The following is a 27,715-nucleotide window of genomic DNA, read 5'->3' as shown; positions in this document are numbered from 1 at the left end:
CCAAATTTATGAAAAAATAAAAACAGATACTAATATGTAATAAATTCGTTTATTATTGTGTGCAAAAAAAATACAAATTTAAATGCAAAAACAATTTATTTTTCTTTTAATTATTAAACACCACCTCGCAGACGCAATACTAAGTGGAGTGTTGATTCTTTCTGGATGTTGTAATCAGACAGAGTGCGACCATCTTCCAACTGCTTGCCGGCGAAAATGAGACGCTGTTGGTCTGGGGGGATACCTTCCTTGTCTTGGATCTTAGCTTTAACATTTTCAATTGTGTCAGAAGGCTCAACTTCCAGAGTAATTGTTTTGCCAGTCAAGGTCTTGACGAAGATCTGCATACCACCTCGCAGACGCAATACTAAGTGGAGAGTTGATTCTTTCTGGATGTTGTAGTCAGACAGAGTGCGACCATCTTCCAACTGCTTGCCGGCGAAAATGAGACGCTGTTGGTCTGGGGGGATACCTTCCTTGTCTTGAATTTTTGCTTTGACATTTTCAATTGTGTCTGATGCCTCAACTTCTAAGGTGATTGTTTTGCCTGTCAAGGTCTTGACGAAGATCTGCATACCACCTCGCAGACGCAATACTAAGTGGAGTGTTGATTCTTTCTGGATGTTGTAATCAGAGAGAGTGCGACCATCCTCCAACTGCTTGCCGGCGAAAATGAGACGCTGTTGGTCTGGGGGGATACCTTCCTTGTCTTGGATCTTTGCCTTCACATTTTCGATTGTGTCTGATGCCTCAACTTCTAAGGTAATTGTTTTGCCTGTCAAGGTCTTGACGAAGATTTGCATACCACCTCGCAGACGCAATACTAAGTGGAGTGTTGATTCTTTCTGGATGTTGTAGTCTGACAGAGTGCGACCATCTTCCAACTGTTTGCCGGCGAAAATGAGACGCTGTTGGTCTGGGGGAATACCTTCCTTGTCTTGGATCTTTGCCTTCACATTTTCGATTGTGTCTGATGCCTCAACTTCTAAGGTAATTGTTTTGCCTGTCAAGGTCTTGACGAAGATTTGCATACCACCTCGCAGACGCAATACTAAGTGGAGTGTAGATTCTTTCTGGATGTTGTAGTCAGACAGAGTGCGACCATCTTCCAACTGCTTGCCGGCGAAAATGAGACGCTGTTGGTCTGGGGGGATACCTTCCTTGTCTTGGATCTTAGCTTTAACATTTTCAATTGTGTCAGAAGGCTCAACTTCCAGAGTAATTGTTTTGCCAGTCAAGGTCTTGACGAAGATCTGCATACCACCTCGCAGACGCAATACTAAGTGGAGTGTTGATTCTTTCTGGATGTTGTAGTCAGACAGAGTGCGACCATCTTCCAACTGCTTGCCGGCGAAAATGAGACGCTGTTGGTCTGGGGGGATACCTTCCTTGTCTTGAATTTTTGCTTTGACATTTTCAATTGTGTCTGATGCCTCAACTTCTAAGGTGATTGTTTTGCCTGTCAAGGTCTTGACGAAAATCTGCATACCACCTCGCAGACGCAATACTAAGTGGAGTGTTGATTCTTTCTGGATGTTGTAATCAGAGAGAGTGCGACCATCCTCCAACTGCTTGCCGGCGAAAATGAGACGCTGTTGGTCTGGGGGGATACCTTCCTTGTCTTGGATCTTAGCTTTAACATTTTCAATTGTGTCAGAAGGCTCAACTTCCAGAGTAATTGTTTTGCCAGTCAAGGTCTTGACGAAGATTTGCATACCACCTCGCAGACGCAATACTAAGTGGAGTGTTGATTCTTTCTGGATGTTGTAGTCTGACAGAGTGCGACCATCTTCCAACTGCTTGCCGGCGAAAATGAGACGCTGTTGGTCTGGGGGAATACCTTCCTTGTCTTGGATCTTTGCCTTCACATTTTCGATTGTGTCTGATGCCTCAACTTCTAAGGTAATTGTTTTGCCTGTCAAGGTCTTGACGAAGATTTGCATACCACCTCGCAGACGCAATACTAAGTGGAGTGTTGATTCTTTCTGGATGTTGTAGTCTGACAGAGTGCGACCATCTTCCAACTGCTTGCCGGCGAAAATGAGACGCTGTTGGTCTGGGGGAATACCTTCCTTGTCTTGGATCTTTGCCTTCACATTTTCGATTGTGTCTGATGCCTCAACTTCTAAGGTAATTGTTTTGCCTGTCAAGGTCTTGACGAAGATTTGCATACCACCTCGCAGACGCAATACTAAGTGGAGTGTAGATTCTTTCTGGATGTTGTAGTCAGACAGAGTGCGACCATCTTCCAACTGCTTGCCGGCGAAAATGAGACGCTGTTGGTCTGGGGGGATACCTTCCTTGTCTTGGATCTTAGCTTTAACATTTTCAATTGTGTCAGAAGGCTCAACTTCCAGAGTAATTGTTTTGCCAGTCAAGGTCTTGACGAAGATTTGCATACCACCTCGCAGACGCAATACTAAGTGGAGTGTTGATTCTTTCTGGATGTTGTAGTCTGACAGAGTGCGACCATCTTCCAACTGCTTGCCGGCGAAAATGAGACGCTGTTGGTCTGGGGGGATACCTTCCTTGTCTTGGATCTTAGCTTTAACATTTTCAATTGTGTCAGAAGGCTCAACTTCCAGAGTAATTGTTTTGCCAGTCAAGGTCTTGACGAAGATTTGCATACCACCTCGCAGACGCAATACTAAGTGGAGTGTTGATTCTTTCTGGATGTTGTAGTCTGACAGAGTGCGACCATCTTCCAACTGCTTGCCGGCGAAAATGAGACGCTGTTGGTCTGGGGGGATACCTTCCTTGTCTTGGATCTTTGCCTTCACATTTTCGATTGTGTCTGATGCCTCAACTTCTAAGGTAATTGTTTTGCCTGTCAAGGTCTTGACGAAGATTTGCATACCACCTCGCAGACGCAATACTAAGTGGAGTGTAGATTCTTTCTGGATGTTGTAGTCAGACAGAGTGCGACCATCTTCCAACTGCTTGCCGGCGAAAATGAGACGCTGTTGGTCTGGGGGAATACCTTCCTTGTCTTGGATCTTTGCCTTCACATTTTCGATTGTGTCTGATGCCTCAACTTCTAAGGTAATTGTTTTGCCTGTCAAGGTCTTGACGAAGATTTGCATACCACCTCGCAGACGCAATACTAAGTGGAGTGTAGATTCTTTCTGGATGTTGTAGTCAGACAGAGTGCGACCATCTTCCAACTGCTTGCCGGCGAAAATGAGACGCTGTTGGTCTGGGGGGATACCTTCCTTGTCTTGGATCTTAGCTTTAACATTTTCAATTGTGTCAGAAGGCTCAACTTCCAGAGTAATTGTTTTGCCAGTCAAGGTCTTGACGAAGATCTGCATACCACCTCGCAGACGCAATACTAAGTGGAGTGTAGATTCTTTCTGGATGTTGTAGTCAGACAGAGTGCGACCATCTTCCAACTGCTTGCCGGCGAAAATGAGACGCTGTTGGTCTGGGGGGATACCTTCCTTGTCTTGGATCTTAGCTTTAACATTTTCAATTGTGTCAGAAGCCTCTACTTCTAGAGTAATAGTTTTACCAGTCAAAGTCTTGACAAAGATCTGCATGATGATCTGTAAATAAAAAAAAAATCTTATAGATCTGTTTATATATTTAATCTTTTAATAATCTAAATTATACTTAACTTTCAAGTTTTGTGTAATATTAAGAAATTAATCAAATAATATTCAAGTAGGCTATGCACATTTGAGTCTTAAATTTCACAAAATCATAACTGCTGTTTATAAATTGTTATTTATATAAAATTATTCAATCAAAAATTATTCATCCAACTTTAATTGAATACATGGTGTTCCATTAATTCATATAAAATTGGATGAATAATTTTTGATTAAATTCTACAGAGAAAATATTAGAATAAGGGAATCTCATAGTATTTACACATTACACTGATATTTTGCTTTATTAAAGTGTGTTTTACACAATATATCATCAGCTTTGGTTTACATTACCAAATACTTTTCTCAGTAACTGTTTGACTCACTTCTTTATTTAGTTAAAACTATGCAACAACCTCAATCCCACAATTATGTATAATTTTTTCTTATCATCACTAAAATACTAAGAAAAATTGAACCTCACATCATAAATAAAGAAATAATCCTTGAAACTTAATGTGAGTTACTGTTATACTAAAATATTTTTCACCTTGTATGTTCAAGATGTATATGATAAAGATTTAAAGTTAATTTGTAATAGGCGTAATAAGCATATCTACCTATATTAATAAATTGCATAAAATTACGAAAATACCATGAATACAAACGATAAAGTTTTAAAATTGGAATCTAGGTTAGTAGGTAGGTGCGTCATATCCGCATAAAAAATATTATGATAAATTTATTGAGTACAAATGTTATCTACCTTGAATATTATTTATTTTTACTATCTACTATGAACTATTTCGTAGAGGTTGTATGAATAAAATATTAAAAATTAGGAATATCGTAAGTTTTAAAAATATTATTGACTAAACCTAAAACGTCTACCCGTTAAATCTTATTTGTGTACTATGAAATACTTCTTTAAAACTAGAAGTTAATATCATCATGAAGGTTTTTGTTGCATAAATAAAATAATTTAATCAAATAATCCGCTAACGTCATTAAAGAATAAAGTTCAATTATGTGTACTACTGTAACTCGACAAAATAAAAAGTACAGAATGCTTTGTAGATTTAATTACTACGTAATAACTCAATACATTTTTATAATACTTCAGAAGTTTAGACATTATAACGAACAAAGGGTATTTTGTAACGACAAAACGAGATCATGGAAAACAAGATGGCGGTCAGGGAAGTATCTATTTCATTTTAATCCTTTACGAGAACGGATATTTATTATCCCAAGTTACAATAAATACATTGAATAAAACTTACCACTTAGTTTAATTCTATTCCAAATTTATGTAATTCTTTGTCTTAGTATAAAATTAATATTAACACTATATATTTCACTTCTCAGTTCTTTCTTATTTGAGTTCTTATTTGAAAATAAATGCGCATAAAGCGTTCCGATTCTTTATATAGACGGCGATGATTACGATCAATATTGTTGACGATGAACACCGAAGTTCACCGACATTTATTTTGTCTCTTTCTAGAGCTTGGTGATAGTTGAAACAGCTATAGGTAGTTAGGTGCAGACAGTGAAATTGTTTCTGGAACGTGGGCGAAAAACCTTCTTTGTGACGTAGCATAACATCGACATAATGTGTACAAAACAAGTCATTAGTCATTCTTATTCCACTAAGTCATTGAATTTTATGATGAAATATATGAAAATATTATTTTTATCAGGTTTTTCTTCTTTTAATAAACATTAAAGCAATATATAATTATTAATTTAGGATAAAAGTGAAAACGATTTCATCCATTTTGATTTAAGCCTGTGAGATTTACTAGAAAATAAACTTTCATATCACATTAGATCCTTAATTGTATTCTGATATTTGACTATTTGTACATGATTCTGTTTACCTACAAAATATTTACGTATAATATGTGTAAAACTATTATTAATGTTAACCAAATCATCCGTAACTAATAACCACCAATTTGGCCTCTCATTTGTTTATATAAAATGCTATTTTGTTTTCTATATTGTTTTTCGTTTTGTTGTTGCAGTAAAGTAACTACAAAGTACAAGTAATACGTTATTCAGGTAGAATTGTACAGACAAATCATAGTGATTTTATATGAATTGTTCTATACGCTTTATGTACCTATTGCGTTTTATTGTATTTTTTTATTTTACATAGGTTTTATCTAGACAAACCTACTTGTAACATGCCATTGTGATAAAATTGATTTAATCTGTGTTTAACTGTCTAGGGTTGCTATACATTTTTAGAAAAATACCAGTATACTTCGATAACAATAGAGAAGATAAAAATTCTACAGTTTCAGTCGATATAGTCGATTAGTTAAAATAAATAAAGCTCTACTTAGATATATAATTTGTATCTTTCGATTGGTATGAAAACTAAGGAATTGTATGTTTAAAACAATAGATTTTCCAAAAATATAATGAATATCAATGATTAAAAATTTAGAGGACCATCTTAGGAACAGATAAGCTAACTAAAATTATATTAACTGCTAGGAAAATTTGAACAAACTTTAAATACAATTTTAACCAAATCTCACCAATATTATTAGGAATATGCTTAGTATAGGTTTTTCACTTAAACTTAAGCCGTCGCCATATTGATCGCCATTCCTCTCTTTTTATTCCGATATCTACTACTAATTTAAAGTATTTAAATAATTTTATACATATTTAGTATATTACATATAGTGCATGGTTATGTAAAGGCTGAGCTAAAATTTAAAAAGTTTGGGTTAAGTAAGAGATGCTTGAATATTGCGTTATATACTAATAATCTATAGTCAATAATTTACATGATATACCTACAGGAACTCCTACTCAAAGTATTCTTATTTAGGAAATTAGATACATCATAATAAAACAAACCTTAGTTTATCTGGAAGCTAATATTAAAAAGATCCAGAATCCAAAACGAGGTTAAAAATTCTATAATTTTTTTTTTTACTTTTATTGTAAGTATTGGGATATATTTTAATTTTCAGTTTAAGTTGTGAAATGTAAACAATTTCACAATTGTTTTTTAAAATCAAAATTAATCCAATGGTTTCATATTGATTTAAAAAAAGGCAAAGGCTGTGTCCGTACATCCTCAAATCCCAATTAATTATTTCAAGCTGCACTTAACTTAAAAATAACATCCCTTTAGAAGTTAATGTGAAATCGTTTGAACTTTAAAAATATTATAACTAAAGTTAAAGATACTAATCATCAAGGTCTCTGATAAATTTTGAATAATCTGTTAAACCTATGTTGAATACTTTTATCAATTTTGTCAAGTGTCATCTGTTTGGTGGAAATAATAAAAAAATGATTTCTAGATTTACATACACTTCACAATTATAATAAATTCTCCTTGATTGCATGTAGATGCAATGTTGATATAGAAATGAATATTTTGGGTAATAATTGTTACAGTCGAAGGAATAATAAAGGTTTTTTAAAATCAACATCTTGACAAGGTGGTAAAATGACTTGAAAATGACGAACGGATGCAATGAATATTTGGAATCCAAAATAGCTGAGCGCAATGAACGTGCTAAAAAAGTCTATCGGTGAGAATACATATGAATATGCATTACAATTGAATAAAATAATACGTCATTAATTTAAGTGACGTAGATAAAGTTTTGACTGTATATTAAATGAAATTTATTCGAAATGTAAACAATGAAATCATCATAGTAATCACTACTTACATATATTTCTCAGTTAAATCAGTTTCTCAGTTTAATCAGTTTAAAAAATATATTTACATTCAATATCAAAACAAGCTCTTCTTCCTATTTTAATTATATGTAAAGTGAGGTTACCAAAACTCCTACACTATGTTTGTGCTATGTATTGAAATAGATTGTACAATATAGTATTTCTAGTGTTCAATAAAAATATATTTGTTTACTTGTAATTTCAGGTATGTAAGTGATATTGCCCGACGCCTGAGTGAGGCCACAGCAGATTGTCGTGTGCTTCCAGATCTTTTCAGCACAGAGATTGAATCGCAACGTCAGAAGCTACGTGACTATTGTGAGAAGTTGTTCTTTTTAGATCCAGAAAATTATGGTAAAAAATCTCTTGAACTTCTCTGGCGTAAAGTATATTATGATACAGTAAGTGTTGCTAAAAAGCTAAGAGCAAATGATAATGGAGGTGAGAACTACTTATTCAGTCATATCCTATGCGGGATTGGTCAGTTCCATCATTTTATGACTAAAGTCCAGTCTGAAATGCAAGTGGAACTAAAGGAGTTAGACTTTTTGCCTTTATTCATTGATGAGGAAAATGAAGAAGTTGTGCAAGAAAATCAACAATCTCAGGAAAACTATGAGCTAGGCAAATCAATCTTGTTTTCCTGTTTGATATATCTTGGTGATCTAAGTCGCTACCAAGTGGAAATATTTAACACATTTGATTCTTCTTTGGCAGCTCGATACTATCTACAAGCTGCTCAGATTGACTTAACATCTGGAATGCCATTTAACCAGTTGGGTAATCTATACTTGGACAAGAATTATAATTTAGACTCTGTTTGTTACTACATCCATTGTCTCAATGCCTTGTTGCCTTTTGAAGGCGCAATAGGAAATTTGACAAAAATATTTGAAAAAAATTCTCAGTTCTGTGAATCAATGAATGCCACCGATTCAATGACTCAATCTGAACATATGCAAATTACCATTGCAAAATTCCTGACATTAATTGAAATATGGTATCTAGGCAAAGAAGAGAATAATGTCGCAAAAATATGCAACACAATAGCTCTACAATTTAAAATAGCTATGGATTTTACAAAAATGCCCCTTCCAGATATGAACAAAAATTACAACGAATACACTCAAGCAATTGAAGAAGAAAATGTTAATCCGTCTTATTTGAATGCAAGCATTATTCATAACATTGTCCAAATTTGCTTATTTACTATTGCCAAATTAAATGAATCAGATGAAAGTCAAGCATTTGCTTGTAAAGCATTTACTCTGGCCTTTTTATCTCAAATACTACAAAAGCTTTTGAAACAATTAGAATCATTTGGTTTAAAAAATCCTGCCCATAAATATAATTCAAGATATTTATTCAACAAATCATTAAATAAGCAAATAGAAAAAGATGTAGAATATGAAAAAAATGTAGAAACTGCAACTGAACCAGATGAAGTGAACTTAACAAATGGTGATACAAACAATGACGAAACATTAAGTAAAGATAATAACTCTGAAGAAATAAACACTGTAACAAATGGCGATGTCAAAAATAATAAAAAACCTGTCGCAAAACGCCGTCGTAGACGTCGAGTTGCTTCATCGGAGAGCTCAGATATGAGTGACGTGGACACTGAGAGCAGCGGAGTTGACACGGATAAATCAGATTCAGAAGACGAAGAAGATGCCTCAGATTCACCCTTTCACTCCGATGATGATTCAAAAAGTGATGGGTCTGTGTATGATGGCATGGATAATGAATTAGATGTTAAAATGAATGGAACATCAGAAAATATAAATACTGGTATTGATGATGAAAATAAAGAAATCAATGATAATATAATACCTACAATTACAAATAATAACAAACTACAACCTCCTGAGGATACAAATAAAGTTAATATTAAAGAGATAGAAAAGTTTTTACTTGGTGATAATTTCCTACCCAGTATAAAACTATTGCAGGATTGGGTACTGACAGAAAAAGACCTGATTTTGTCATGTGGGGACAGTGGAGAAGCTCTGTTTCAGTGTGTGGTAGATTTGTTAAATATCTTTCTTTACTATTTCGGTGCAAAAAGCAACGAAATGATTGCGAGTACAGAGTATAAGATTCTAGACTATGCTAAAAAAATTGCAAAACGACTGAAACTCGAATATAAGACCATACCGTTACCTGAAGACATTAATTTGCGCGGTACCAATATTTGTAAATTTGATAAAGATGCGGCTGAATGGCAAATAATTGAAAAATCGAAGACAACTGTAATTGAAGAAAACGTCATCCGTATTTTGAATTTCATTGACTTTGGTTACCAAATTGCGAAGATTATTCCGAGGATAAGGTTCAATAGATCATTAAAAGTATTCTACTTTAAAAAATCTCTTCCTCCTAAAGTGACAACAAAAATTAACCATAAGAAAGTTAGAGAATGGCAAAATACAAAAAAACAGGTAAGCATGATTTTATAAAACTAGCCTTGAAACACAACTTCAGTTCCAATAAGATTTATAAGTAGGTTTCATTTGTATAATTACTTTTTTCATTTTATATAGAAAAATCGGGGATTTTGTGTAATCTAGCTTCTTTATAATTTATTGTACCTCTGTTTAAATGTGTCTATAGCACGGGTTTAAACCATTAACTGATTTAATGGATTACCACAAAGAATGCAATTTAAACCCATGCTATGTTCTTCAAAACTTCGTGTTAACGAAAAAAAATAAGATATTTATCACTTTTAAATCTTTTGATGTGTTGTTGATGCCTAAGCAATAATTAAACAATACATGTAATTCTTGTATCGTAATGACCATATCGACCTTTTATAAACACTAAAACCTAATTTACTATCTTTGAGAAATTTGCTTGTAACTCAGCTCTTTTGGATTGGTTAGCTGTCGCATCGGATTACAGAGTGAAGTGGAGTTTATAAAAAAACACGTCACCCAAAATCCCGTTTATTATAATATTTTAGATTGTCTATACGTCATGATATTACGACTCTGGATTACGTATATGTATTTCATTTTTTTTTAGCCTTGTAAGAATATATTAAAAGACTCAATGTAAACGTTGTTATAAGGTAAAATTAATTATTATATAAAATATATAGTAGAAAAAAAATCCTATTTTTGGTCGTTGATACAAAAAAAAAAACTTATTATCTCTAAATATTTTATTAATTTTATATGATACTTAATCATTTTCTTCATCACAAATCATGAAAAGTAGTTTTTGGGAATTATCTCCTCGTAAATGAAAGAAACGTATTTGTATATGATCTTAAATTTAACAAGAAATTAATTTGTTTTGTTGTATAAAACATCTATGTCGAACTCGGGATGTTACTATATTTTAGGTACTGATATAGATAAAGATGCATTATCGCGGTCTGGTTTTTTGCGACAGCTTTTCTATTTTACACATTCAATGATAAAATCCTATTATAACATAATTATGTTTTTTACCTAACATTGCTATGCTCATTATTGTACATATTGGAAATGATATTTTATTTTTCACTCAGATGGAGTCCAGTGAAAGTGGCCTGTTACGGCGCCTCGGTCGCTTGTGGCTCGCGTCTCAGGTGCGCGAGCTGGAGCGCAGCGGGCAGACGGACGTGCCGTCGCTGCTGGCCGTGGACACCGCCACCCTCTACAAGCACCTCCGACGAATCAAGCAGTTGGTGCGCACGCGGAATTTCATATTTCTCGTCCCCACCATTGGTGTGTATATTTGGTACTCCGAAGACATAGTAGTTATGTTTATCGTCAATGATAATGTATAAATGAATTCAAAATGTTTAGTGTTGCAGGAACTAGACGAGTTAAAGCGTGAGCGCAGTTCCGCGCGGGACGCCATCCGCTGGCTTGAAATACAACTCAAGAGCGGCTCGCGGTTTCTACGGACTCAGCGCCCCGGCCAGTCGAGGCCCCTGCCTCTACTGAAGTACCCGCGGAAAGCGCCGCCGCACGTACACAACTTCATGCAGATACTGGAATTCTGCAACCACTTCACGGCCGACGAGAAACAAAGCCAAGGAGGCAACGGCGACCCCGACAATTCGGTGCACGGAAAGTCGGCCCCGCTGCTGATATTGCTCGTCGGAAACGAGCTAGGAAAGAGTGACGAGCAGTACAAAGACTTCAGTCTGACCGGCGCGGCGCAGGCCTCGGGTATCACTGTGCAGTACATCGGAGACTTCTACACGAAGTGGCGTCAAACGATGCACAAGAGTGGCAAGAAGAGATGAAAGAGAAAGCTCTGCCTTCAGGACTCGATAGCTGGAAAGGGAATTGACGCGATGCCCTTCGAACGGCCAACAGATCATTATCATTCAGTGATAGGATTTGTACACGCTCACCGCGAGCGTACCAATAAGCATTAGCAACGGTTGATTCAACCATAACTCGACGTTGAATTAAAGTTGTCCTCTGTCTAACAAGCATTGTCATTTTAAATCATTATTAATTCATTTCCACATATTACATTATCGGGGTGCAATTTTTTTTATAACACATAATGGGGATCAAGTTTATTTGTGCATTATTTGGATATATATTTTTCATCTGTCATCATAATAAATATTTGTAACTCATATCTTATTTTATTTTGAAAAGATGCCATGGCTAAAATATACAAGTTAAATACATGCTGGACTCAGAACTTTTTAAATAAAATTCCTTAAATAAAATAAATCAAATGAATGATTCAAATGAGATTCTGAGTAAAAAACAGTATTATGGAACAATTTGTGCAATTAATTTTTCTACAAACTCATGTAAGTTAAATTAGCACAGTTCATTCTGCAGGTCAGAGATTATAAATGTAAATATGTGAGGGTTTGGAAACAAAAAATATTAATATATGCTATTTTTATTTAAATATATATCTAAAATAAGCGATAAATTAAAAAAAATAAGTTACATAACAAAACATAATTTACAATGGCTCACGTCAAAAATAACTGAAAAAATGAGCGCAAATTTAAATTAAATCTACATAAAAATGATTTAAAAGTCGTATTACCTATGTTTTCACTAATGCGATGTTAATAACAATCTTTAAAAAATATTATAAAGCCAATAAGTAAAAAAAAAACAAAAAGGTTTATAAGATGTGCAATGTAACTTGTAAGTATCATTACCTTGTAAAAGTATTTGTGGTGCAAAAGTTTACAACCAGTGTGATATATACAAATCATTAACAATCTCTCTCAGTCCCACTGACTTAGGGAGGTTAATTAAAAACTCTCGAGTAATTAACTTACATTATAATAAATCAATACAATATAATGTACAAAATATACAACACCTTTAACAATCTTTTAACAGTCTTATAACTTTATATAACCTATACAATATTGCACTTACAACTCCATTAAAATATAAGAACATAAAATAGTTAATAGTAGACATTTGAGATTATTTCTTATGCTTACAGATAGCTCTACATGCAAATGCACTTTATTTAATAGCAATTTTAGTTTTCAAAAGAGCAAAATAATCGTAAAATGATCTACCTCACGCTCAAGGTAGATGATACTTCATATTGTACAACTGTCTTATCGCATACAAAGCCACATATTTACATTTGCCCTTATAAGGTCCATTTTTGACGGCTAGCAACCCACGAGCTGTATCAATTGCTGCACTGTTGAACGATCTAATAAACATAGATCAAAATCAAATGTTTGAGTGGTTACTTCATACCTCCCAGTCTCTGCTATGAGATTCACAACCCTTTCAAGATCTTCATTGTTCTTAATTGTCATTATGCGTTGCTGCAAACCTCTCAATTGTACCATGTAGTCTGGTGACAAATCTCCTGGCTCTGCATCCTCACCCAAACTACTCGACACTCCATTGTCTTGTACTTTGGTCTCTATTGACAAAGAGCCACTGCTTTCTCCATGTTCCGTTTCATTATTAGAGGGCCCTGAATCAGCAGCCTTAGCAATTTTTCTGTTCTCTGCATCTTCCTCCACAGCAGCTTTTCTTTTTCGTCGCTTTTCTTCTCTTTTAGATTTATCCTTGTGTTTTTTGGATTTTTCTTTTGGCTGTACTGGAGGTACTTCAACTATACGCTCAGGTTCTGGTTCAATTTCAGGTTCTGGCTCTGGCTCCGGCTCTGGTTCAGGCTCTGGTTCAGGTTCTGGGGAAGGTTCTCGTTTCACATGCTTTGGTGATGGATTTTCTATTTTTACTTTCATATCTTCCTCATCTGCAATCATTGAACCTTCAGAATCTGAATGGCTGCTGTTTATATCTTCGGTTCCAATAAGAATACCTTTATTAAGACCACTTTTAGAACTACACTGAGATGCTGTATCTATAGATATGGGGGAAGCTGGCTCAGGAAGAGCCCGCTCTTTTTGTATTGGAGTTTCCCTGAGTTCTATAACCTCAGGTTTTTCAATTGCTATTTCCCGAACTTTATCATGTTTTTGTTTCCTATCTTTGCTTGATTCTTTGTGCTTTTCTTTAGATTCATCTCTTTTTTTATCTTTTTTCTTGTGCTTATGTTTCCTTTCAGGTTCACCTTTATCTTTAGATTTGTGATTTTCATGACGTTCAGGAATTTCTAGCTGAGGAGATTTTCTAAGGTTTTCTTTAGTTTTTTCTGGTTTTAATAGTTTTTCTTTTACAGGAGAATTTTTAACTATTTCTTTTTCTTTCACTATTTCTCTACTTTTTGGTACTTCTTTTACTAATTCTTTCAATGGCTCTTTTGGAGAATCTTTGTTTTTGTGACTGTCCTTCTTATGATCTTTCTTTTCTTTTCTTTCTTTATCTCTATCATGACTCTTCTTTTCTTTTTTCTTTTTCTCTTTTGTATCTTTTTCTATTTTAATTTCGGGTATTCTATCATCAGATTTTGTTTTCTTTTGTTCAAAGTTTTCTGAAATATGCTTTGTTGGTTTATATTCTTCTTTCATACTAGATGCACTACTAGATCTAGGTACAGGACTTGGAACTTTTCTGTTTGGAGTTGGACATTTTTTCTTTGGTGGTTCAGGAGAAGGTGGCCTTTCGCTTTGTCTTTTAGAGGCTTTCTCTTTAATTCTTTCTTGTTCTCGGCTATGATTTTTAGATTTTTCAACTTTTTGTTTCTCTTCTTTCATATTAAGTTTATCAGATTTTGCTTCTTTATGTTCATGTTTCGCTTTCTTATCAGAGCTTGACCGTTCTTTATCTTTTTTATCTGATTTTGCTGATGTCAAATTTTTCTCAAGTTTTTTAGGATCTGGTGACACTTTTGGTGGTTTCCTGATAAGGGGCCCAAATAAATTTTCAAAACTGCTAGTTTTAGGTTCTTCTTTGTACTCTTTTGTTTTATGTTTCTTGTTATTATCTGATGATAGCTTAGGTTTACTGACAAGTTGTGGCTTTTCATCGGTAAATGAATCCCTACTTCTACTCTCTTGGTCAGGATTGGTATAAAATGCATTTTTGTCAACAATCATTCCACCGCCCTTTAAAAGTCTTCTCTTAAACTCTTCATTTGGATTTTCAAAAATATATCTGTCTTTTAAAAATCCACCATGCTGTAGTGTTAAATCATAGATAAAGGTAATTTTCTTAGGTTCGTCTTTATTTTTTAAATATAGTTCAATTGGAAGATTAAATCCTGCATAGCCAGACTCTTTAATAGAAAAGGGAGGTTCTTTTACAACTGAAAAAAAAATTATACAATGTCTTATCAACATATTTTTTATCTTCGATATATTAGTAAATACTATTTCAGTGAAAAACTGGAATTAAAAACAATATTATCTACATGTTTATGTTAACATACCATTCATGTATTGACAATTGTTATTTATCAATTAAAAGAATGCAGTTTCATAAAAAAGAAATACAATTTCAGCTTGTTTACTTTAACAAAGTAAACGAGTTAGGTGTTATTAGTCAATTATTTTACTTCTAACTAGAGATATAGTTGTATAAAAGTTTAAATTGGGTACCTCGTCTTGGTTTTTGAAAAGTTTCATGTAGTTTAAAAACTACTTTTTCGACAAAATGACTTATCTCAGCGCCTTCTTGACCGCGTACGAAAATTTCCCAATCATGAGTGAAGCCTTCAGAGGTTTTCTTAGATTTCAATGAAGCTTCATGCCCGATTTCTATATTTACTCTAACTGCCGACATTTTGGATCTAAAAATGATTAAGAAAACTGTATTTAACATAGAAGTTCATATATCAATCTCGACGCATTAAAAAATAAAACAACTACTAAATATAAAATGACTAAATCCCATTTTAATTACTTACTATTAATGTTTACTGCTTAGATTAAACAAATTTCTAAATATCACTAGTGATAATAGTTTCTAATCACTGAACTGAAATTATATTAAATAACGAAAATAATCTTTTAGCGCCCTTGTTATTTTTGTCCGCCATATTCAATTTCATATCGACATTGGTGTATGAGGTGCGTTCTTTTCAAAACAACATAAAATAATCCGCCTCTACACATGTAAAATATTAGCACAGGCCACATTTGCATTTAGTAAAGCATAATGTTCTGTTAAGAATAGTGACTTATGATAATGAATGCAAATTATTACAAATATTTTAAAGTATTTAATTTAGGTCTGAAAATTTTAATTCATAAAATATCAGCAATCATAAAGTTTTAATGACGTGTAGTGCCAGTTTAAGAAAAACCATAGATAAGTTTTCAGATTCTAAAGATAACAATGTTATGTCACAAATCACAATTGACAGATAGGATTTTGTAACCTTGTTGGTGTTAGTTTTTAATTAATCTTAATAGTTAACATATAATAGTAAACATATAAAGGCAATAAGCATGTCTAAATTTATGACAGCTGTTCTACAACCCTTAAAGTAAGTATTAATAATGGCAAATATATAATGTATTTTTTTTCTTATTTATATTCATTCCTAATTTTCAGATGCGTAAGCCAAACGTTACAATCATTCGCACACGTTTCACCAACTACCAGTCTAGTAAAACCCGAAAATCCCTTGTTATCACTTATTAGAACTAAGGTAAGATGTTATTTTCCGCGTCCCAACGAAGTGAGAAGAGTTCGTCGCCATGGCTGGAATGCTAGAATGTCAACTCCAAATGGTCGAAGAATTATCATGAGAAGGTTCTTAAAAGGCCGACACGTTTTGTCTCATTAATTTGTTAGGTTTAAGGGTAGGATTAATTGTAGAAATAATATAAAATAAATATTGTGTGTTTTATTTTCATTTCAACAGTTAAATTAGAACTTAGCCATTTTTCTTACATCTAAGCAACAAATTTAAAAAAAGTTTTATCTATTGATATCTTTGATCTACTTTAAGATAAAAAAAATATAATCACAACTATTTAAAACAATAAAAAAGGTAAACTCAATTTACTTGTACAATGCAGATTTAATGAGTCGTATTTGTATATCAGGACATACAAACAATTTGCCACTGATAACTCATAGCTAGCCTTAAATCAGTTAAACAAATACTTTTGTTGTGAGTGAACAGAATCCTCTGAATTAGTTGGGGTGCTAGCTGGTTTGAGGAGGTTAGACATTTCTGATACTACTAATGTTGTTAGTTTTATTATAGCTAAATGTGCAGCGAGCTGTAGCACTAGGGCACCAAAACCTTTGTACAGGCCACCTAAGCCCTCTTTGGCGATGGTTGTGTTGTAGCAATCCATAAACCCTTGGTAACCCGTTAGGATAGGGGTCACAGATGTTCCTGTGTCTAAGTTGTCTATTATTGTTCTTGTCCCCTAGAAATAATTTTAAGATTTCATTTTCACATATTGCTGCTTTTATTATTTATAATTCTTTATTTACATTAAATTACACTCTTTAAGTTCTCAATTTATTAATACTGATGCATAATCTATTAGTTAAGAAGTGTCAAGTTCTATCAGTAATTAAAAAAATATATATATACCCTAAATAATTTAGGTTTTTTTTTCATAGCATACCTGTATATGTAGTCTGTGTATGATAGTCTCAACTGGGTAGAATAGAATTTCCATTGTTATAAAGGAGAATATGTTGGCCTTTAAATTCATATCTTCTATTAGAGGATTTTGGGCATTCTTAGAATAGTTTACATTATATGAATCATTTAATTCATGTTTGTGTCTCTGTTGGAAGCGTAAGATTCTTACTGTTACGCTTCTTAATAAAATACTGAAAGTTAAATTTATAAATGAATATAAATTATTCTGATAATTTTAAATAAAATAATACCTCAAATAACTCACTGAGCAAAATATTTTGAAATGCCAAGAGATACTGTCGGCAATACAATAGCCCATATGGGTAGCATTCTGCCACGGCTCGGAGTTCCCCATTCCAGAATACGCATAAAACCTTCTCTGAATACATCCAATAGAGCAGGTTTATCACTTGCAATGTCGCTTTGCACTGTCTCTACTAGACTAGCAGAGTAGAAAGGAGTGACTATTGCTATACTTATACTGAAATGATGTTAGAAAATTAACACACAGTATGTATGGATGTCAATAAATTAAAACAATTAAGTATTATTTGTTACCTTTTCAAAGTCAAATGTTGTAAAAATTGTAACACTGAGCTGCACTTTCCAATTTCTCTGCAAATGGTCATAATAAATGTTTACATATTTAAGATTTACATTGATAATTTAATGAAAATAATAAAAAGATACACCAGAAACTAACTACAAAATCAAACATTTCAGTATAAGACTTTTATGTATTTAAATATATATTTGTTTTGAATGTATATAGATATTATTATAAAATTATTACAATTCTAAAAAAATTAAGTCCTCAGATAACACTATATATAAAACTATGTATAAGATATTTATAAGATACCAACTTTGGCCATCCCGTTCCCTTCGACATGACATCTTCAACAGCCAAGTTAAGGCCCTTCACAATGCATGTGGAACCAATTCCTTTCCAGAGTGTGGTGAAGTCCTGCCTTCTATGCAACCTTACCACAACTGGTAGAAGAGTGTATGGTACAATATGGTAGTTCCTCAAGCTATTGTGTACCTAATCATAATCAATTATCGAAATCTCAGCTTTATTGTAGAATAAAATTTATATAAAAATAACTAATAATGAGTAAACAAACCTGACATTGTCTTCTAAGCACAATAAATGGGTGACTTAATAAATTTTCGGTTATAAGACTTGCTACACTTATGGCTGTTGTTACATAGGCATTGTTTTCTGAAACAACATATTTTCTGTTACTCTTTAAATTATAAATTTAATAGTTCTTAAAAGCTTTTTAGACTAATCTGTCCTTTTGTACTTTGAAAAGAAGTTCATTTTTAGTATAAAAATGCTAATTACGAAGCTCATAAAATAGTGTTCAATTATTAAATTTACCTTCTTCTGGAGCATCGTCCATTACCAAGGGCGGACCTTGATACTCTTCAGTTAAGGGGGTATGGTAGCCGTAGATTTGTTGGTAACGGGTGTCATATATATCATTAGTCTCCCTATTAGGATCTAATCCGAAAGGCCGATTATAACCACTGTAATCTCCAAAACCAGCCATATTTTATAATTATCTAACAATTAGTGCATTCTTCTACAAGTTTCAACATATAACTGACAGTAGTTTACTTCCGCCTAGTAATTATAAAAACAGTATTAGGAAATATTTATACAAATAAATAAGAAAAATGGAACGATTACAAATTATAGCAATAATGATGTTCAAAATGTTAAAATTGCGCTGTCTTAGTTGTATTTGACAGATGACATATGTGATAAGACATATAATTTAAGTATGTTCATCTTTAAATAAATTTTGGCTAAGTATTAGGATTCCGATGGAGACGACCAACAAGACATTGTTTTAATATACATCATACAGAGGTGTACAGGTCTAAAGGCAATTGTGTTGTTTGGAGATTATGTTATGAAATCAATACGCCGATCTGTACTCAGGCTTTTAATCGACATACAGAAACATATAGAACCAAAATACATAAAAGTAACAATAAGGCTAAAAACTATAACCCTCTACTGATTAGTAAGCAGATAAATTTGTAAAAACTGTCTAATTTGGATTTTGGATGTGTAGTTTCACTTATTTAAAATAAATTTTCAAAATCACGCTAGATTTTCTATGCCGCGTCTATTTAAAATTGTTTCCATTTTAAAGCCGTAATGTGGCTGATACTTAAACTTCATTATTATGTTATGTTATTATTAGAGGTGTTAAGTTAGATAATATGATAGCAACTTTCAATACACAACGTCGTTCGTGACATAAGCTTAGCCTCTATTGTAGAGTTGTGTACCTTTTGACGACTGACGTATTGATTATAACGAAAACCTCGTACTTTTTATTGAAAGTAAAATACCTAAGAAAAAAATACACGAACAATGGAACTAAACATTATTTCAACTATTAATACTAGTATCTAGTACTTTGTAAAGTTAAGCAATAAGTTATTAAAGCTTATCAGTTTTAGCGCCACCGTGTGTCAGAAAGCAGGACTAAATATTACTTTACGAAAGGCCTTTAGTACCTACTTGTACCACCTTGGCTTAAGACGCATGATCAATTTTCTGTCTGTCCCTATCTTTTATAAAGATTTCCCACGGTCAGCGAACGACTATCGATTTAAAATAAATAGGACAGAAGTCCTAAAGCCCTAAAAATGTGGACTTAGAGCTGACGTTAAATTTGTGTCAGTGTAAAAACAAAATGTTTAGTAAAGCAGTGTTGTGTCTATCGACCTTACACTTTTATAGTAAGTGGGAAGAAATAATTATATGTATCAATAATACGATTTCTAGTGAGTGTTATAATGTCGTTTGGGTGTTATAGGTGTTGCAGCACAAGGAGAATGCACCGATTTAAGGGGAAGGCTCATTACAAATGGGATGCACTATGTTCCAGGCCCCGATACATGCACGTTATGTATTTGTGACAATGGCGTGCCAAAAGTATGTAAAGCTGTTCTGTGTTCACCTCCCCAGGTATGTTATTTTTTTAATTACGTATATTTCAATTACAGGTACAAAAATCTAGTTTTGATTAAAGATTGACAGTTGAAGTCGATAGTAGATTTTATTTATATCGTTTTTTTATTTTAATAAATAGCTCATTGGTATATATAACTATCAATATGTCACATTTATGTATAATTTATGTTGTCAATTAGAATAGGGCTTTTAATAAAACATTTTTTGTGAATCAGAAATATTTCGGAATACTTCTTAATATCGATAAAATATTATCGCGCAAAAAATGTATGTTAACAACACTATGTGAAAAGTCGAATATAAATAAATTTAACAATAATATTTTTGTTGTGTTTATAGTTTCCCTTCGCTTAGCCGTAAAATTTACTTCTTAAATATTTTGCCCCTGAATAATAACTAATCAAAAAATATTTGCGACCTATTTTTAGGAACTAAAATAATTTAATATAATAAATATTTACGTTAAATTTGAATGTAAAATAATGATAAAATATGTATCATTGCAGGATTGCCGTTCATTTCGTGTGGGTACTACGTGCTGCGAGTTTATTTGTCTCGACGATGTAGTGAAGCCCGCTGAGGGCGCTGAGGCTAATGTCCGAGTAGCGGCCGGAGGAGCAGCGGCGATAGTCCTGCTCACTGTAGCCTTGGTTGTCTACAGAGTTAGGAAACAGAAACGGCGGCGGCCACCCCACACGGAAGATCAGAGAAGTTTGACGAGTATTGGGTAAGATAGACATTGAAAATATTGACACCAATCGTTAAAAAATTAAAATACTTATGTGTAAAAATGTAGTAGGTACAATGAAAAAAAATTTTTATGCCTTCAGCTACATAAGCGGCAGTATGGGCTACATGGGCGGGAGTTGCGAGACAGCGCCGATGGGAGCTTGGAAGCCTCCTTCTAACTACCTGCCGAGGGGCGAGGCACCGCCGCCCTACGAGGAGGCCATGGCGCAGTGTCGTTCGGATCCTATGAGGTTACACATCATTTTAATTTATATTTGTAGATGCACTTTAACAAAAAATATTCTTGTAAAAATTCCAAATCATGTCGCAAATTCCTTTGGCATTTTGTTCGCAGTCATTGCCACATAAAACATTAAAGAAATTTATATAAAATCGAAATGCTTCAATTGAAAACTGCGTTAAGATTTTAATGTTTTTAGAGAATATTACTTAAGTATTGCCGATATATTTCAGTAAATATAACACGTGGAACTATGATTATAATTCATGTCGGGTTTTAACGTAAAGGAAAACGTCGCGAGGTCGTATGTCTCTGTGGATATTTTGCCACCCTTACATCTACCGACTAACAGTGACGAATCGTGATAGTTATAAATTTCATCTTAAAATAAGAGAAGGGCTATTCGGGGTCATATTTGTGCTGCACAGTCGGCACATAAATGACACATGAGTTTGTAACTCAAGCATCACAGATATGTAATTCCCTTGATTACGAAATGATAATGCACAACTATATCAAACCCACCATGTCTTCCGGTGAGGTAACAACCTAACTGGACTATTAAACCGATGCGATTATAACTTAAAACGTTAAAAATAATATAAAGCGAAGGATCGACAGTTCTCAGACACTACAGGCTAATAGAAAAACGGCCAACCTTGATTCACAATCCTAGGAATAAGTTATTATTACAATGAATAACGTATAGTAAGACACAAATTAGATGTAGCATCGGAAAATTCAATGGGATGAAAATAAAACCGATTACTGCCGATTTACACAACCAATAGAAATAGCTCCCTATCGCGGCATTCGACGCTATTCGTCGCTATAGATTCACGTATCAGAGAAAGCAAGTGCATGTAAATCGACGCGTCAAATTGACGAATATATTAGGTCATATGTGATATGATATTACAAGTTATTACGTTTATGCAAAGATCATATTCACGTGAGAAATAAATATTGATGATTTGGGATAGCGTACTTAATTCGGATGTGATCGGTTCTACGAATTTTGCCGATGCGACATCTAAGTTGTGTCGTACTATAGCTTGTTAATAACTTGAAGGCAGTTATTATAAGATCTAAATGTTAATTTAGAAGTAATTAAAAAGTGTTCATTACACAAATCAAGTCGCTCGGTCGTCAGAGTGGGCACGGAGCCGTCGTTCCACCGCACGTACGCCGCCGACGACGTGTGCGCGTCGCACGCCTACAACCTGCCGCGCCCCGTCGCGCAGGTCAGTTACCCATGCATTAGCCATATGCAGTTAGCCATGCATGCCATTACATATGCCACGCGATTTGCGAATAGCTCTACTGTATAATTATGCGCAGAGCAATCAGTTCTTGATTAGCTATTAAATTAAATCTTTGTTCTTAATTCAAGACTATTCCACTTGACATAAATATATGTTCCCTTTAATTTTACTTCGTTCGAAGATTTCGACCAATGGTATCACGTCAATTCGATTTGATTTTGACGTTTAACCTTTTTACTTCCCCTGGTTGGTAGAATGAAAATAACACTGAATGATGACTTAAAGTTTTGAATATTCTGTATTGATTTAAACTTTCTTGTGGCAATCATTACCATGTATATACGACTACATTTAAATTCGAAACAACAACATATCCATCTAACATACATCATGGTTCAACTGCAAGATAGACTTCGTCAAAAAATTACGAAAACAAATGCCAATGGTTGCAGATTGCGAATACTCAGACCTGCTACAACGCTCCTCTTCTGCAATCCGTACATCCGTCGGAAGTGAGAGACGCGTCTAATATTCCTCACCCATTGGCTCCAAACAGTACGTATATGGCTTATTGGCTTGGTGGTAGAGATTAAGTGACACTTGAATTACTTAGATAGACATTTTATTTTGAAAATGTGTATCTAAGTAATTTACTTAGATACACATTTGTACTAAAATCTTTTAAATGAAACCTTTTTGTCCAATTTTGATTTTATGAAATATTTAACATTTATTAAAAATATATATTTTAATGGATCGTGATTGTGATATTATACTGGTCGCTTTCACGAACCATATGCATATGAGTCTTTAAAACATATACACATGTAGTTATGATATCAGTGGGCGCAGTGGTGGGCGGCGCGCGGCTCACGGGCTCGCTGGGCGCCATCAGCGCGCGCCTCAGCGTGCCGCGCGACGACCACGAGCGCCCGCACAACGTGCCCGGCTTCTACGCCACGCACGCCGCCCTGTGAGTGATCGCATACGCCCCCCCCCCGACTCCACGAGTAGTCGTGCATATTTATGTACTGTCACGCCGCGCGTCTGCGTTTTGTTTTATATTTTAGTTTGAGCAAACCCCACCAGTAGCGCATAGGGTGCCCGAGGTGACATTTGACATGCACGGCAGGCACCGCACGATCCCGCGCATCTCGACGGCGGTGGACACGTCGACGCTGGAGGCGATGGGCTTCACGCGCGCCGACCGCTCGCTGGCGGGCGAGGTGCGGCGCTCGTTCCACCGGCCCGGCGAGCGCATCGAGCGCGTGCACTCGGGCCGCAGCGTGCCGCGCAACCTCAACATCGCCTCCGCGCCCGACGCGCCGCCCGCGCCCCTCGCGCCGCACGCCGCGCTCGCCCCGCACGCCCCGCACGCGCCCCCCGCGCCGCACGCCGCGCTCGCCCTCGCCGCGGAGGCCGACGACACGTGAGTGTGGCGATATACTCTTAGGATACACTCACGACCCCTGTCAGTTCTTGAAATTGAAGCATATTTTGTATGTGACCAAGTTGTAAGTTTTATATTTTTACATTCAAAATTAACCAATTTCATCGATGAGGTGTAGATAGGTAGTCGCTGCAATACTGCTATTAAAAATTAAGTTAAAGTACGATCCCGTTGCGACGATGCTAACGGCGTGTATTGTGTTGGTGCAGGAGTCAGGCGTCGGTGCGCACGGCGGGGCGGCCGCGCGCGCTCAGCGACGAGCACGACGCGAAGAGCAAGCAACCCGAGGCGCCGCCCACTCTGCCGCTCACGGTCGACAAGGTAACGTTGTTATAAGTCCTCACATTTATTTAAATAAATTAAACATTGTTGTTATACAATAATCAGGCCGAATTTTAATGTTATATCTGTATACTTTATGTGTTGTCGATATGGTTACTCATTTACTAGAAAGCTTAATTTTATCATTTAATTAGTTGTACTAAATTTTATAGAAGACTTGTTATGTTTGATTTGAGCTGAGTTTTTAAACGATTGTTGAGATTTTGTAATGTAGTAGGAAGACGTATATGAAATATTACACTGTACCGTCAGCCTTCGTGCGTGTGCAGCTACGAGAGCAGCGCGCGCGCAGAGGACGCGGACGACTACCGCAGCGAGTGCGAGAACTGCCACTCCACCAATAACAACTCGGGGTGTGTTGTCTGTCTGTATATTTACACCGGCGCATGTCTAAAATTGAACGAAGACTCTCCCACGGGCTTCAATTGCCGGGATTTTTTCTTTCGTTAATTTACGAGTATTGGACTTAAAAGTGTTCTACTGTTAACTTTCTTTGACAAATTTAAATACACACTAAAGTAGTAACTGCAACTTATCTAACCTTTTAATTTATCTAAATACATAAACGTGTCTATACAATGTTCTGTTGTGGTTGTTCAGGTGGGAGGAGGGCAGCGGCGCGGAGGGCGCGGGGTGGGGCGGCACGCAGACGCTGCAGCGCCGCGCGCCGCCGCCGCCCGCGCCGCCGCCCGCCACCGCCACGCTGCCGCAGCCCGTCACCCGCCACGGGTACGTACGGCACGCACACGCACGCACACGCACACGCACGCACACGCACACGCGCTATGCGCTGAGCGATCCTTTATACAGGGTTATTGGTAATTCGACGTACATCTGCCAGGAGGTGATAGGGGTGACTATTTGCAATAATTTTAACCCCCACATGCATGCTTCAAAACTGAACTATTTTTGAGTTATCACGTTTTTTAGCTTTTTTCAAAATTTGTCAAAAATGCAACTTCAAAAATTTATTTAGAAAAATATATCATTAAAATACTTTTTTTTTTCTTCTGATTTATAAAAACGAATAAACACTGGATATTTGTGAATATTTAAACAATTATTATCAGCCCAAATTTAAAAATGGGAGACGAAAAACTAATTTATTTCAATATTTTTTAAATTTTGTTTCCTCAAAAATGTCTAAAAAACTAAAAAAATCATTATGGAATTTGTTCTGCAGATTATTTTAAAAACATAACCGTTTTCTTAACTTTCCAAAAACGTATAAAAACTAGGAATTTATTTCAAAGCCGCCGAAATAGAATGACCAGAAAGGACGCTGGTAGGAATTCGTATTCGAAGATTAACGAATTTGTACTCTTTAAAATTCCCACAAAATTAATTAAAAATAATATCCAATGTAAGAAATTTTACTTACTCACTTAACTTACTTACTTAATACAAGTTTAAGATAAAATTTAAATACATTAACAGTTGAATAGCTAATGAAAGATATAGATAATGATAAGTATAAGGATTATACATATGGGGGTTAAAATTATTGCAGATAGTCACCCCTATCACCTCCTAACGCATATACGTCGAGTTACCAATGACCCTGTATATCGTTATATATCCTTGTAATACTGAATTTTGTCTAATTATTTATGATGCGCTTATTCGTAATATTGTTTTATCCGTAGTCGAACCACGATGGGCAATCCCTCGAACTGGGAGAATTGGTTCAATACGATACCTGATTCTGATACAGAATCTGAAGAGGAATGAAACGAAATGAACCGATGTATGGACATCGACAGAGAAACAGCCCTTTAATGTAGTGACTAACAATTTTCGAACTGTCATGTATTATTTTGTTCCTTAGACCGGCGCCACACAAGTGCAAACATTCGTTCAAATGTTTTAAAGACTATTTCTGAATCTCTTAACCTGTTTTCAAGCAATAGGAACGCTTTGACAGAAGTGTCTCCTTAATTATTCACATGTGTGGCACCGGAATTATTAATTCGATATATTGTACATTACATATATGTATTATTTTTTTATTTATTTATTGTATTACTAATGTGCATTTTGTTTTAAAAACAAAAATTAATTATCTTAGCAAAACTATTATTGACAAGTGACAAAAAAATATAATTACTATGTTGCATTACATTGCATGCGGTTGTGAGAAAATATGTTTGCGTTAATATTTTTTTAAACGTACTTTATGTACCTCGTGTAATATACTAACGGGCGTTCTTTTTTTTATCTTGATAGATTACCTAGGGCTGATTTAAAATGCAAATGTATTTTCTTAATTTTGAAAGATAATATATAAGGTTAGGTTAAAATACAAGACATTCCCAAAGTTTCACATATAAATAGCTATTATGTGTTAAATTCATAAAAGTTACAATACTTTTTTGTAAAGTTCGGTCGTTGATAGAATGCTTCTCTGACGTCTGTCAGTTGGTAAATAAATCAGTGCCACAGTAAAATAAAAATATGGTGGCATTAAAAAATATATTTATTAAAGGAATAAAAATGATTTTATAATTTCTGATATTTATAATTTGTTAGTGGGACACATAAAATTGATAAAAGTATTTTTTTTCGTAAATTTTTCGTCACTTCGAAATTCGACCATTCGATTGCGGACTTGTCAGAAAACCATTCACTCTTCGGCTGGTTACTAATAACTGAAGTCATTAAAAATAATATCGTTTTTCTTGAAAATTGCAAATAGTTGCAAAAACAGAAATTACTATGTAAATATCTATTTTATCGAAACAAATAATCACATTCTATTCTTTAATTATGCATCACAATCGATTTGATATTATTTGCACAAGATGGTTTTAACTATTTATAAGTTATAATTATACTTAACAAACTCTTTTGAGTGGCATAATTTTACCAAAGAAAATGATTATTCATTATAAAAACGTATTGTGTCCTATTTTTATGTATTCGAGTTAAAAACATGAAAATAACTGTTTTTAACCACGAATGCAATTTAGACACAAAATAATAAAACGTTTTATTAATAATTACTATGAAGCCAAAGTTATCCGTCATATAGTATGAATATTTCGTTGTAAGTTTATGTCTTGTATATTTGTTGTGTTATTTTGATGTGATATCCTATGTTGTATTTATTACCTACCATGACAATACAATAGTTCAGTGATAGATAAACATAGTTGGTTTTAGTTTAGATACACCATTGATTGTTCTGTAAATAGGGTCTTGTACTATTTTCTTTTGCAATATGTCTGATTTTAAAGCCATATTCATTTTACAATAATTTATTCTATTTTGTCAAGTATAACTTGACATATCGTTTTCTTTACTCGAATTAATCAAAGTAACTTAATTATGTGTTGTTGTTTATTTAAGTTTACCATATTTTTATTTACCAAAGATGATTTTTAAATTTATTATGTCTTGGTTAAA

The 27,715-nt window shown here is 34.5% G+C and overlaps 6 protein-coding genes across 7 annotated transcripts; 3 read left to right on the top strand and 3 right to left on the bottom strand.

The window, feature by feature from the left end:
- Positions 1-33: 33 nt before the first annotated feature.
- LOC124534725 (polyubiquitin-A-like) lies at positions 34-5,163 on the bottom strand. Its single transcript, XM_047110715.1, has 2 exons — positions 4,874-5,163; positions 34-3,545 (listed from the first exon to the last, which is right to left on the bottom strand). The coding sequence occupies exon 2, from the start codon at positions 3,537-3,539 to the stop codon at positions 114-116; it is 3,426 nt and encodes a 1,141-aa protein (XP_046966671.1). The 5' UTR covers positions 3,540-3,545; positions 4,874-5,163; the 3' UTR covers positions 34-113.
- Positions 5,164-6,853: 1,690 nt separating this feature from the next.
- Positions 6,854-11,901, top strand: LOC124534676 (nonsense-mediated mRNA decay factor SMG5). The gene is made up of 4 exons (XM_047110655.1): positions 6,854-7,156; positions 7,516-9,754; positions 10,831-11,029; positions 11,111-11,901. Exons 1-4 carry the CDS (start codon positions 7,083-7,085, stop codon positions 11,554-11,556), a joined length of 2,958 nt encoding a protein of 985 aa, XP_046966611.1. The 5' UTR covers positions 6,854-7,082; the 3' UTR covers positions 11,557-11,901.
- Positions 11,902-12,559: 658 nt separating this feature from the next.
- Positions 12,560-15,913, bottom strand: LOC124534678 (protein AF-9). 2 transcript variants are annotated; one of them, XM_047110657.1, is made up of 3 exons: positions 15,579-15,913; positions 15,271-15,480; positions 12,560-14,978 (listed from the first exon to the last, which is right to left on the bottom strand). In XM_047110657.1, exons 2-3 carry the CDS (start codon positions 15,452-15,454, stop codon positions 12,925-12,927), a joined length of 2,238 nt encoding a protein of 745 aa, XP_046966613.1. In that variant the 5' UTR covers positions 15,455-15,480; positions 15,579-15,913; the 3' UTR covers positions 12,560-12,924. The 2 variants fall into 2 exon arrangements, with proteins under 2 accessions (XP_046966613.1, XP_046966612.1); XM_047110656.1 differs by having other exon boundaries at positions 15,271-15,461.
- An 88-nt stretch (positions 15,914-16,001) lies between these two features.
- Positions 16,002-16,532, top strand: LOC124534680 (39S ribosomal protein L34, mitochondrial). Its single transcript, XM_047110659.1, has 2 exons — positions 16,002-16,160; positions 16,229-16,532. The coding sequence occupies exons 1-2, from the start codon at positions 16,123-16,125 to the stop codon at positions 16,461-16,463; spliced, it is 273 nt and encodes a 90-aa protein (XP_046966615.1). The 5' UTR covers positions 16,002-16,122; the 3' UTR covers positions 16,464-16,532.
- Positions 16,509-19,048, bottom strand: LOC124534679 (mitochondrial outer membrane protein SLC25A46). Its single transcript, XM_047110658.1, has 7 exons — positions 18,670-19,048; positions 18,410-18,507; positions 18,149-18,327; positions 17,841-17,897; positions 17,548-17,763; positions 17,263-17,473; positions 16,509-17,058 (listed from the first exon to the last, which is right to left on the bottom strand). The coding sequence occupies exons 1-7, from the start codon at positions 18,839-18,841 to the stop codon at positions 16,771-16,773; spliced, it is 1,221 nt and encodes a 406-aa protein (XP_046966614.1). The 5' UTR covers positions 18,842-19,048; the 3' UTR covers positions 16,509-16,770.
- Positions 19,049-19,194: 146 nt separating this feature from the next.
- On the top strand, positions 19,195-26,762 carry LOC124534878. The gene is made up of 12 exons (XM_047110920.1): positions 19,195-20,048; positions 20,126-20,277; positions 20,790-21,010; positions 21,114-21,263; positions 22,407-22,497; positions 22,971-23,073; positions 23,362-23,491; positions 23,651-23,881; positions 24,178-24,289; positions 24,563-24,663; positions 24,911-25,039; positions 25,957-26,762. The coding sequence occupies exons 1-12, from the start codon at positions 20,003-20,005 to the stop codon at positions 26,039-26,041; spliced, it is 1,551 nt and encodes a 516-aa protein (XP_046966876.1). The 5' UTR covers positions 19,195-20,002; the 3' UTR covers positions 26,042-26,762.
- The last annotated feature ends 953 nt before the right edge of the window (positions 26,763-27,715 follow it).

Source organism: Vanessa cardui, chromosome 13, assembly GCF_905220365.1.
Source record: "Vanessa cardui chromosome 13, ilVanCard2.1, whole genome shotgun sequence".
NCBI classification, from domain to species: Eukaryota; Metazoa; Arthropoda; class Insecta; order Lepidoptera; family Nymphalidae; genus Vanessa; species Vanessa cardui.
This window is presented reverse-complemented; position numbering and strand designations above follow the sequence as displayed.

Coding starts and splice junctions, on each gene's coding strand:
- LOC124534725 (XM_047110715.1), bottom strand. CDS start 3,539: ATGCAGATCTTTGTCAAGACTTTGACTGGTAAAACTATTACTCTAGAA.
- LOC124534676 (XM_047110655.1), top strand. CDS start 7,083: ATGACGAACGGATGCAATGAATATTTGGAATCCAAAATAGCTGAGCGC. Junction 7,157..7,515: donor CGTGCTAAAAAAGTCTATCG/GTGAGAATACAT, acceptor TTGTAATTTCAG/GTATGTAAGTGATATTGCCC. Junction 11,030..11,110: donor ATTTCTCGTCCCCACCATTG/GTGTGTATATTT, acceptor CAAAATGTTTAG/TGTTGCAGGAACTAGACGAG.
- LOC124534678 (XM_047110657.1), bottom strand. CDS start 15,454: ATGTCGGCAGTTAGAGTAAATATAGAAATCGGGCATGAAGCTTCATTG. Junction 14,979..15,270: donor TTTTCAAAAACCAAGACGAG/GTACCCAATTTA, acceptor TTTTTTTTTCAG/TTGTAAAAGAACCTCCCTTT.
- LOC124534680 (XM_047110659.1), top strand. CDS start 16,123: ATGTCTAAATTTATGACAGCTGTTCTACAACCCTTAAA. Junction 16,161..16,228: donor GCTGTTCTACAACCCTTAAA/GTAAGTATTAAT, acceptor CCTAATTTTCAG/ATGCGTAAGCCAAACGTTAC.
- LOC124534679 (XM_047110658.1), bottom strand. CDS start 18,841: ATGGCTGGTTTTGGAGATTACAGTGGTTATAATCGGCCTTTCGGATTA. Junction 18,328..18,409: donor TGCTTAGAAGACAATGTCAG/GTTTGTTTACTC, acceptor GATTATGATTAG/GTACACAATAGCTTGAGGAA. Junction 17,059..17,262: donor TACACAGACTACATATACAG/GTATGCTATGAA, acceptor AATTATTTCTAG/GGGACAAGAACAATAATAGA.
- LOC124534878 (XM_047110920.1), top strand. CDS start 20,003: ATGTTTAGTAAAGCAGTGTTGTGTCTATCGACCTTACACTTTTATA. Junction 21,011..21,113: donor AGAAGTTTGACGAGTATTGG/GTAAGATAGACA, acceptor TTATGCCTTCAG/CTACATAAGCGGCAGTATGG. Junction 24,290..24,562: donor TGCCGCTCACGGTCGACAAG/GTAACGTTGTTA, acceptor CTGTACCGTCAG/CCTTCGTGCGTGTGCAGCTA.